Source organism: Hippoglossus stenolepis, chromosome 16 (assembly GCF_022539355.2).
Source record: "Hippoglossus stenolepis isolate QCI-W04-F060 chromosome 16, HSTE1.2, whole genome shotgun sequence".
In the NCBI taxonomy this organism is placed as follows: domain Eukaryota; kingdom Metazoa; phylum Chordata; class Actinopteri; order Pleuronectiformes; family Pleuronectidae; genus Hippoglossus; species Hippoglossus stenolepis.
The window spans coordinates 3,261,290-3,273,768 of NC_061498.1; the positions used below are offsets into that span (position 1 = coordinate 3,261,290).

Consider the following 12,479-nt stretch of genomic DNA (forward strand, 5'->3'; position numbering starts at 1 on the left):
TGTATTAAATATCATGGGCTTTAGAAAGAGAAGTGAAACGCTCATGCTAGTGGCAGCTGGCACACGCTGGCTCAGGTTAACGTAAATAAATAAACACTGGTGAGGTGAGGGGGGGGGGGTAAACATACATTTAAACAGGAGGCTGTGTGGGTTCTTCATGTTTACAGTGAACAAGAGGTCGTTCTTTTTAGATCACACACACAGGTAAAACTGAGCAGTGAGGAAACACAGCTGAGGGTTGGTTTCCTGATGCTCCACAGAGGATGTTGACGACAGCGTCATGTTTCCTTTTTAACAATAGAGCCCAGACGGATGAACTCTGACGACGTGTGAGACATGAAGACAAGAGGACGTCTCAGCAAGATTTATACGTCATTTAATCAAAAACGTCAGTAAATACAGGAAACTTTATTTCATGAAAGAAAACAACGAAAAACAGCTGGAATAATGTACAAACTTTCAGGCTGAAGGAAATGATTCTGATAACTGACAGTCCGACCTGGTGGAGGCCACAGGGTCCACATCAGCTTGTGTTCATTGTACAAACAGTTCAGATCTCACATTGTACTTTAACACACACAGACACACACATCATTCCTGATGCTGGCCCTTCCTGCCGGTCTGTCGACGTCTCTGCCACTTGCTGCTCTTGCCCGTTCTCTTTTTCAACTCTGTGATTCCACGTTTCTTGTCCATCGAGCGGTTTTGTCCTCTTCGGCCGTCCTGCTTCCCTTTCCCCTTCTTGCAGGTGAACGTGCTGAGCGATGACATCAGGGAGCGGATTCTACGGCAGCAGGAGAGAGAGAGAGAGAGAGAGAGAGAGAGAGAGAGAGAGAGAGAGAGAGAACAAACACAGCTGGAGTGAGCGGCAGCGGCTGGAAGACGACGAGCACTCTAATGTAAGAAACATCTGTGGACCACCATCATGTCACAACTGTGGTTCTTGGGTGATCAGCACATTTTAGAATATAGGACAAGATGGTGAATGTCCCTTGTACCAACACTTTATAAAATGTCCAATATATACTGAAAGACGTTAATCACAAGTCATCAAAGCCCAAAGTGAAGTCTGACAAAAAGGCAAAATAACAAAAACATAGATTCTATGAAAAGGAAAACTAGCCACACTTATTGATAATGTTTTGGGATGTGTATGTTGAACAACCTACTTTTTATTCATGATCGGATGCCCGGATTTTTTTGGCATTGGCACTGTTTGCTCCCTCAATTCCACCTTCTTTTCTTCCTCCTTGCTTTCCCCAATCACCTTGACAGCACAGATTCACAGTTATTAGCATCCAGATGGACAGTGAGACCCATCAGGGCCGCGCACGGAGATAAACAGGGTTCACCGCTTACCGGTTCTTCTTCAGGTCCGAGCAGGTGAGCCCCGGAGAGGTCCAGATCGCTGATGGTCGTCACAGTGACGGTGTGGTTGGGGTGATCGTACTGTAGAGTCTCGGTCGTGCTGGTGACCGCATTCTCCAGATCATCCTCAGCTTCCTCTGAGAGACAAATAACCAAGAGAGGAAAAGAATAAGAATCTGTATAAAAATGATCAGGGGTTTTTCCTGTTTGGTGACTTTGACGTGAACCCACCAAGAGCGTCCGTCCTCTCCTTCAGCAGCTTGATATATTCCTTATGCCTCTGAAACAAGACGTTTAGATTTAAGGTCAGAAAACCCAGTTCCTCACAGGAGTCACGGATGTCAACACCTTTAAATCCACACTCACCTCTACTCGGACCCTGATCTGCTCCTCCTTGATTTTCTTTCGGATTTCTGCCAATGCTGATTTTCTCCTTTCCAACTTTCGCTTGTGGAAACCAGTGAGAAAGTCCCTGAGAGAACAAGAAACCACTGGTTAAATATCCCCAGGTTAAATATACATGTATAATTCAGGATGTATGTGACAGCGATATTACTTTGTTTGTGTTAAAGTGAAAACCTCTGGATTACAATTCAAACTGCTCAGTAGGTTTAGAGATTATGTTTCATAGTAAATTACATAACACACATGTTATATAATCGAAATTATCCCTTTATAAGGACATGTGTCGTTTTACAGCAGCGAGAGGATAGTTAATATAGAAATATCATTTCAAACAGTGATAAATAAAGTTAAGTCACAATGTAAACATGAGGTTATACTAAAATGACAACAATATATAAACAGAATTTATACACAGTCTAAAAACGCTCAGTTTACAAACAACCACATGTTAAAGACTTCCTGTTAAAACCGAAGTTAATCCTGTTAAACAATGATTTAAACCTGATTTTAAATACCTGATGCTAATGCTAGCCTGATACATTAGTAGACCAGTGGTGTCTAACGCTAGGATGCTAACACTAGGATGCTAACACTAGGATGCTAACGCTAGGATGCTAACTAGCAGCAGAGAAACTTACTCTCTTCCTTTGTCGTCAAACGTGAGGATGCATTTGTTTTCTCGTTTCTTCGACCCGGGTTTGAATTTATTATTGTTGAACGACTTGTGGGGTTTTTTCAGGTTTTTCATGGTGAACACGTGAGTTAACGCTAAGCAACTTCCGGGATAATACAACAGGGGGGGACCGCGGTTTAAATAGTTCCGACTAGAAACACGTACATATCAGCTTTAAAAGGTTCCGCTCAACCTACATGTTTATCTGATGTGTTTAATATCAAACCTTCAAATATTCATGTTCATTTAATTATATGGGCTTCACTTTTCAAGATAAAATGACTGATGCTGTTCTATTTAATTTAACTTTGCTTTATTTTAACTTTTTATTATATTCCATACCTACATACAGTACATAACACATAAAGATATAAAACATTAAATATTAAGGTGACTAATTGCAAAGAAGACACTTCTGAAAAAGATGGCACAGGGAAGGAATACAAAAAAAAAACACACAACCCACGATCTACAAACACACACACACACACACACACACACACACACACACACACACACACACACACACACACACACACACACACACACACACACACACACACACACACAATGTTATTATTTGATACATTTCAAACAAGTTCCTGTTTTATGTTTTTAAATTATATAGATTGTTGTATTGTCCACCGGGGACCAATAAAGTTTGTTTGAATTTTAATTTTAATTTAAAAAACAACATCAAAGGAAACCTTTTGTTGTGAGGTCACAGCAGCAGAGCTTTGATGTAAAGGACTCAGTTCGCCTTTGACAGTTGGGAGAGGCACACAAGCAAGAAGACTTTGGATTACATATCGATTCTCAGCTGCTGGTTATTGAACTGCAAACACTGGACATCATGTCATCGTTGGAAACTCCAGAAGATTCTTCTGCTGATCAGCACGTCCACAGCAGAGACCAGTAAGTGACCACATGTCCTTTCACACTGGAACTAAACAACACATCATGTTGGATGGACTGATGGTTTTCATTAATTGACAGTGACTGATTTACTAATTGATTGTCTTTCCTCATCCAGTCTGCCCACCTCCCAAGACGCAATGAGGGTCTGCCCAACGGAGGACAGCGTCCACTTTTCAACTTCAGACAGCAGCTACTCTGGCTCCATGGACAAAGTCTCCTGGAATTCTGTGGAGGCTCTAGACTCCACAAGTGTCACCAGTGAACAGTTCTGCTGTACTGACCTGAGAATAGTGTCCACAGACACCTCAGTCTGGTCGTCCATCGGAGATGATGACACCAGGGAGGAAGTCTCCGGGTCGTCTGACCTGTCTATGGACTCCGGAGACAACTCAGTCTGTTCGTCCATCGGAGATGATGACACCAGGGAGGAAGTCTCCGGATGTTCTGACGAGGCTGCAGACGTCACCGCTGCAGCCACAGCCTCCTCGGGCGGCAAGAGGAAGCTGTGGAGAAGAATTAGAAAATTCTTCTCAAGCCTCACAAGCTGCTGCCGTCCGAAAGTTGAAGACTGCCCAACGGAGGACAGCGTCCACTTTTCAACTTCAGACAGCAGCTACTCTGGCTCCATGGACGAAGTCTCCTGGGATTCTGTGGAGGCTCTAGACTCCACAAGTGTCACCAGTGAACAGTTCTGCTGTACTGACCTGAGAATAGTGTCCACAGACACATCAGTCTGGTCGTCCATCGGAGATGATGACACCAGGGAGGAAGTCTCCGGAGGTTCTGACCAGACTATGGACCCGGAGACACCTCAGTCTGGTCGTCCATTGGAGATGATGACACCAGGAGGAAGTCTCGGGTGTTCTGACGGACTATGGACTCCAGAGACAACTCAGTCTGTTCGTCCATCGGAGATGGCGACAATCGCCCGGAGAGATGACCCAGGGAGGAGTCTCGGGTGTTCTGGCCGGACTATGGACTCCAGAGACAACTCAGTCTGTTCGTCCATCGGAGATGATGACACCAGGGAGGAAGTCTCGGGTGTTCTGACCGGACTATGGACTCGGAGATACCTCAGTCTGTTTTCACCGGAGATGATGACACCAGGGAGGAAGTCTCGGGTCGTCTGACCTGTCTATGGACTCCACAGACACCTCAGTCTGTTCATCCATCGGAGATGATGACACCAGGGAGGAAGTCTCGGGTGGTCTGACCGGACTATGGACTCCACAGACACCTCAGTCTGTTCATCCAGCGGAGATGATGACACCAGGGAGGAAGTCTCCGGATGTTCTGACGGGGCTGCAGACGTCACCGCTGCAGCCACAGCCTCCTCGGGCGGCAAGAGGAAGCTCTGGAGAAGAATTAGAAAATTCTTCTCAAGCCTCACAAGCTGCTGCCGTCCAAAAGTTGAAGACTGAATTATATATTTCTTTATTTCTTGATTGGTGTTTTACTATTTGAATATACATGTACATAATACTACTTTTCAATATTTTGATACATATAATACTTTTATACTTTGAATAAGTGTTGTCTGTCACTTTGTGTGTAAATAAAATGTATTGATTGTATTTCAGTCCAGTGTCTCATCATTATACAAAGTCAACTAAAAATTCAGGCCTCCAGAATCACACAGAACCACAAACTGCTCCACAAATGACTGATAGTGAGAAGTGGTAATGGGAGAGAGAGAAATGTTCACCTATAGAAAAATATAAATCATTATGTGGTGAAGATGTGGCGATGAGGAGGAAAAATAGCTTTGATTCATTGTGTTGCGGGTCAGAGGACGTCATCTGAGTAGGCTCCTCTTCATATATATCCCAGACCACCTCCATATGTGTTTTCAGTGATCAGACCTCAGGATGCGCTCAGGCACATTCAGATCTGTATCGTAGCATCGACCACTTGTGATTGGATCACTCAGGATGGATGTGGATACCTGGTCTGAGCTGTGACTTAGTGATGCTCAAACCTTTACCCTTCATTCCACCCACAGTTATTCTCTGGTGTTCTCTCACTCTTAGTCTCCAACAACTTATTGAATCTCAGCAGGTCCTCACACTGCAGCCATGAGGCAGAAGCAGATCCAAACCAGGAGGCCTTTCACACACACACACACACACACACACACACACACACACACACACACACACACACACACACACACACACACACACACACACACACACACACACACACACACACACACTGTTACAATGTTATTATTTGATACATTTCAAACAAGTTCCTGTTTTATGTTTTTAAATTATATAGATTGTTGTATTGTCCACTGACTGGGGACCAATAAAGTTTGTTTGAATTTTAATTTTAATTTAAAAAACAACATCAAAGGAAACCCTTTTGTTGTGAGGTCACAGCAGCAGAGCTTTGATGTAAAGGACTCAGTTCGCCTTTGACAGTTGGAGAGAGGCACACAAGCAAGACTGAGATTACAGATCGATTCTCAGCTGCTGGTTATTGAACTGCAAACACTGGACATCATGTCATCGTTGGAAACTCCAGAAGATTCTTCTGCTGATCAGCACGTCCACAGCAGAGACCAGTAAGTGACCACATGTCCTATCACACTGGAACTAAACAACACATCATGTTGGATGGACTGATGGTTTTCATTAATTGACAGTGACTGATTTACTAATTGATTGTCTTTCCTCATCCAGTCTGACCACCTCCCAAGACGCAATGAGGGTCTGCCTAACGCAGGACAGCGTCCACTTTTCAACTTCAGACAGCAGCTACTCTGGCTCCATGGACGAAGTCTCCTGGGATTCTGTGGAGGCTCTAGACTCCACAAGTGTCACCAGTGAACAGTTCTGCTGTACTGACCTGAGAATAGTGTCCACAGACACATCAGTGTGGTCCACCGGAGATGATGACACCAGGGAGAAGTCTCCGGGTGTTCTGCCGGACTATGGACTCCGGAGACACCTCAGTCTGTTCGTCCATCGGAGATGATGACACCAGGGAGGAAGTCTCTGGTCTGACCGGACTATGGACTCCGGAGACACCTCAGTCTGTTCATCCATCGGAGATGATGACACCAGGGAGGAAGTCTCCGGATGTTCTGACGAGGCTGCAGACGTCACCGCTGCAGCCACAGCCTCCTCGGGCGGCAAGAGGAAGCTGTGGAGAAGAATTGAAAATTCTTCTCAAGCCTCACAAGCTGCTGCCGTCCAAAGTTAAAGACTGCCCAACGGAGGATAGCGTCCACTTTTCAACTTCAGACAGCAGCTACTCTGGCTCCATGAGCGAAGTCTCCTGGGATTCTGTGGAGGCTCTAGACTCCACAAGTGTCGCCAGTGAACAGTTCTGCTGTACTGACCTGAGAATAGTGTCCACAGACACACATCAGTCTGGTCGTCCATCGGAGATGATGAGACCAGGAGGAAGTCTCTCCGGGTGTTCTGACCAGACTATGGACTCCGGAGACAACTCAGTCTGTTCGTCCATCGGAGATGATGACACCAGGGAGGAAGTCTCCGGGTGTTCTGACCGGACTATGGACTCCGGAGACACCTCAGTCTGTTCATCCCCATTGAGATGATGACACCAGGAGGAAGTCTCCGGGTGTTCTGACCGGACTATGGACTCCAGAGACAACTCAGTCTGTTCGTCCACCGGAGATGATGACACCAGGGAGGAAGTCTCCGGATGTTCTGACCAGACTATGGACTCCGGAGACACCTCAGTCTGTTCATCCATCGGAGATGATGACACCAGTGAGGAAGTCTCCGGGTGGTCTGACCGGACTATGGACTCCGGAGACACCTCAGTCTGTTCGTCCATCGGAGATGATGACACCAGGGAGGAAGTCTCCGGGTCGTCTGACCTGTCTATGGACTCCAGAGACCTCAGTCTGTTCATCCATCGGAGATGATGACACCAGGGAGGAAGTCTCCGGGTCGTCTGACCTGTCTATGGACTCCACAGACACCTCAGTCTGTTCATCCAGCGGAGATGATGACACCAGGGAGGAAGTCTCCTGGTGTTCTGACGAGGCTGCAGACGTCACCGCTGCAGCCACAACCTCCTCGGGCGGCAAGAGGAAGCTCTGGAGAAGAATTAGAAAATTCTTCTCAAGCCTCACAAGCTGCTGCCGTCCGAAAGTTGAAGTCTGAATTATATATTTCTTTATTTCTTGATTGGTGTTTTACTATTTGAATATACATGTACATAATACTACTTTTCAATATTTTGATACATATAATACTTTTATACCTTGAATAAGTGTTGTCTGTCACTTTGTGTGTAAATAAAATGTATTGATTGTATTTCAGTCCAGTGTCTCATCATTATACAAAGTCAACTAAAAATTCAGGCCTCCAGAATCACACAGAACCACAAACTGCTCCACAAATGACTGATAGTGAGAAGTGGTAATGGTAGAGAGAGAAATGTTCACCTATAGAAAAATATAAATCATTATGTGGTGAAGATGTGGCGATGAGGAGTAAAAATAGCTTTGATTCATTGTGTTGCGGGTCAGAGGACGTCAGCTGAGTAGGCTCCTCTTCATATATATCCCAGACCACCTCCATATGTGTTTTCAGTGATCAGACCTCAGGATGCGCTCAGGCACATTCAGATCTGTATCGTAGCATCGACCACTTGTGATTGGATCACTCAGGATGGATGTGGATACCTGGTCTGAGCTGTGACTTAGTGATGCTCAAACCTTTACCCTTCATTCCACCCACAGTTATTCTCTGGTGTTCTCTCACTCTTAGTCTCCAACAACTTATTTAATCTCAGCAGGTCCTCACACTGCAGCCATGAGGCAGAAGCAGATCCAAACCAGGAGGCCTTTCACACACACACACACACACACACACACACACACACACACACACACACACACACACACACACACACACACACACACACACACACACACACACACACACACACACACACACTGTTACAATGTTATTATTTGATACATTTCAAACAAGTTCCTGTTTTATGTTTTTAAATTATATAGATTGTTGTATTGTCCACTGGGGACCAATAAAGTTTGTTTGAATTTTAATTTTAATTTAAAAAAACAACATCAAAGGAAACCCTTTTGTTGTGAGGTCACAGCAGCAGAGCTTTGATGTAAAGGACTCAGTTCGCCTTTGACAGTTGGAGAGAGGCACACAAGCAAGAAGACTCTGGATTACAGATCGATTCTCAGCTGCTGGTTATTGAACTGCAAACACTGGACATCATGTCATCGTTGGAAACTCCAGAAGATTCTTCTGCTGATCAGCACGTCCACAGCAGAGACAGTAAGTGACCACATGTCCTATCACACTGGAACTAAACAACACATCATGTTGGATGGACTGATGGTTTTCATTAATTGACAGTGACTGATTTACTAATTGATTGTCTTTCCTCATCCAGTCTGACCACCTCCCAAGACGCAATGAGGGTCTGCCCAACGGAGGACAGCGTCCACTTTTCAACTTCAGACAGCAGCTACTCTGGCTCCATGGACGAAGTCTCCTGGGATTCTGTGGAGGCTCTAGACTCCACAAGTGTCACCAGTGAACAGTTCTGCTGTACTGACCTGAGAATAGTGTCCACAGACACATCAGTTGGTCGTCCATCGGAGATGATGACACCAGGGAGGAAGTCTCCGGATGTTCACGAGGCTGCAGACGTCACCGCTGCAGCCACAGCCTCCTCGGGCGGCAAGAGGAAGCTGTGGAGAAGAATTAGAAAATTCTTCTCAAGCCTCACAGCTGCTGCCGTCCGAAAGTTGAAGACTGCCCACGGAGGACAGCGTCCACTTTTCAACTTCAGACAGCAGCTACTCTGGCTCCATGGGACGAAGTCTCCTGGGATTCTGTGGAGGCTCTAGACTCCACAAGTGTCACCAGTGAACAGTTCTGCTGTACTGACCTGAGAATAGTGTCCACAGACACATCAGTCTGGTCGTCCATCGGAGATGATGACACCAGGGAGGAAGTCTCCGGGTGTTCTGACCAGACTATGGACTCCGGAGACACCTCAGTCTGGTCGTCCATCGGTGATGATGACACCAGGGAGGAAGTCTCCGGGTGTTCTGACCAGACTATGGACTCCAGAGACAACTCAGTCTGTTCGTCCATCGGAGATGATGACACCAGGGAGGAAGTCTCCGGGTGTTCTGACCGGACTATGGACTCCAGAGACAACTCAGTCTGTTCGTCCATCGGAGATGATGACACCAGGGAGGAAGTCTCCGGGTGGTCTGACCGGACTATGGACTCCGGAGACACCTCAGTCTGTTCGTCCATCGGAGATGATGACACCAGGGAGGAAGTCTCCGGGTCGTCTGACCTGTCTATGGACTCCACAGACACCTCAGTCTGTTCATCCATCGGAGATGATGACACCAGGGAGGAAGTCTCCGGGTCGTCTGACCGGACTATGGACTCCACAGACACCTCAGTCTGTTCATCCAGCGGAGATGATGACACCAGGGAGGAAGTCTCCGGAGTTCTGACGAGGCTGCAGACGTCACCGCTGCAGCCACAACCTCCTCGGGCGGCAAGAGGAAGCTGTGGAGAAGAATTAGAAAATTCTTCTCAAGCCTCACAAGCTGCTGCCGTCCGAAAGTTGAAGACTGAATTATATATTTCTTTATTTCTTGATTGGTGTTTTACTATTTGAATATACATGTACATAATACTACTTTTCAATATTTTGATACATATAATACTTTTATACCTTGAATAAGTGTTGTCTGTCACTTTGTGTGTAAATAAAATGTATTGATTGTATTTCAGTCCAGTGTCTCATCATTATACAAAGTCAACTAAAAATTCAGGCTTCCAGAATCACACAGAACCACAAACTGCTCCACAAATGACTGATAGTGAGAAGTGGTAATGGGAGAGAGAGAAATGTTCACCTATAGAAAATATAAATCATTATGTGGTGAAGATGTGGCGATGAGGAGTAAAAATAGCTTTGATTCATTGTGTTGCGGGTCAGAGGGCGTCAGCTGAGTAGGCTCCTCTTCATATATATCCCAGACCACCTCCATATGTGTTTTCAGTGATCAGACCTCAGGATGCGCTCAGGCACATTCAGATCTGTATCGTAGCATCGACCACTTGTGATTGGATCACTCAGGATGGATGTGGATACCTGGTCTGAGCTGTGACTTAGTGATGCTCAAACCTTTACCCTTCATTCCACCCACAGTTATTCTCTGGTGTTCTCTCACTCTTAGTCTCCAACAACTGATTTAATCTCAGCAGGTCCTCACACTGCAGCCATGAGGCAGAAGCAGATCCAAACCAGGAGGCCTTTACACACACACACACACACACACACACACACACACACACACACACACACACACACACACACACACACACACACACACACACACACACACACACACACACACACACTGTTACAATGTTATTATTTGATACATTTCAAACAAGTTCCTGTTTTATGTTTTTAAATTATATAGATTTTTGTATTGTCCACTGGGGACCAATAAAGTTTGTTTGAATTTTAATTTTAATTTAAAAAAACAACATCAAAGGAAACCCTTTTGTTGTGAGGTCACAGCAGCAGAGCTTTGATGTAAAGGACTCAGTTCGCCTTTGACAGTTGGAGAGAGGCACACAAGCAAGAAGACTCTGGATTACAGATCGATTCTCAGCTGCTGGTTATTGAACTGCAAACACTGGACATCATGTCATCGTTGGAAACTCCAGAAGATTCTTCTGCTGATCAGCACGTCCACAGCAGAGACGAGTAAGTGACCACATGTCCTTTCACACTGGAACTAAACAACACATCATGTTGGATGGACTGATGGTTTTCATTAATTGACAGTGACTGATTTACTAATTGATTGTCTTTCCTCATCCAGTCTGACCACCTCCCAAGATGCAATGAGGGTCTGCCCAACGGAGGACAGCGTCCACTTTTCAACTTCAGACAGCAGCTACTCTGGCTCCATGGACGAAGTCTCCTGGGATTGTGGAGGCTCTAGACTCCACAAGTGTCACCAGTGAACAGTTCTGCTGTACTGACCTGAGAATAGTGTCCACAGACACATCAGTCTGTTCGTCCATCGGAGATGATGACACCAGGGAGGAAGTCTCCGGATGTTCTGACGAGGCTGCAGACGTCACCGCTGCAGCCACAGCCTCCTCGGGCGGCAAGAAGAAGCTGTGGAGAAGAATTAGAAAATTCTTCTCAAGCCTCACAAGCTGCTGCCGTCCGAAAGTTGAAGACTGCCCAACGGAGGACAGCGTCCACTTTTCAACTTCAGACAGCAGCTACTCTGGCTCCATGGACGAAGTCTCCTGGGATTCTGTGGAGGCTCTAGACTCCACAAGTGTCACCAGTGAACAGTTCTGCTGTACTGACCTGAGAATAGTGTCCACAGACACATCAGTCTGGTCGTCCATCGGAGATGATGACACCAGGGAGGAAGTCTCCGGGTGTTCTGACCGGACTATGGACTCCAGAGACAACTCAGTCTGTTCGTCCATCGGAGATGATGACACCAGGGAGGAAGTCTCCGGGTGTTCTGACCGGACTATGGACTCCGGAGACACCTCAGTCTGTTCATCCATCGGAGATGATGACACCAGGGGGAAGTCTCCGGGTGGTCTGACCGGACTATGGACTCCGGAGACACCTCAGTCTGTTCATCCATCGGAGATGATGACACCAGGGAGGAAGTCTCCGGGTGGTCTGACCGGACTATGGACTCCGGAGACAACTCAGTCTGTTCGTCCATCGGAGATGATGACACCAGGGAGGAAGTCTCCGGGTGTTCTGACCGGACTATGGACTCTGGAGACACCTCAGTCTGTTCATCCATCGGAGATGATGACACCAGGGAGGAAGTCTCCAGATGTTCTGACCGGACTATGGACTCCGGAGACAACTCAGTCTGTTCGTCCATCGGAGATGATGACACCAGGGAGGAAGTCTCCGGATGTTCTGACGAGGCTGCAGACGTCACCGCTGCAGCCACAGCGTCCTCGGGCGGCAAGAGGAAGCTGTGGAGAAGAATTAGAAAATTCTTCTCAAGCCTCACAAGCTGCTGCCGTCCGAAAGTTGAAGACTGCCCAACGGAGGA

General features: G+C 46.3%; 1 protein-coding gene across 1 annotated transcript; it reads right to left on the reverse strand.

Moving 5' to 3' along the window:
- Positions 1 to 360: 360 nt before the first annotated feature.
- On the reverse strand, positions 361 to 2,600 carry nol12 (nucleolar protein 12). Its single transcript, XM_035151025.2, has 6 exons — positions 2,412 to 2,600; positions 1,735 to 1,840; positions 1,600 to 1,648; positions 1,360 to 1,505; positions 1,170 to 1,267; positions 361 to 784 (listed from the first exon to the last, which is right to left on the reverse strand). Exons 1-6 carry the CDS (start codon positions 2,519 to 2,521, stop codon positions 592 to 594), a joined length of 702 nt encoding a protein of 233 aa, XP_035006916.1. The 5' UTR covers positions 2,522 to 2,600; the 3' UTR covers positions 361 to 591.
- Positions 2,601 to 12,479: the final 9,879 nt, after the last annotated feature.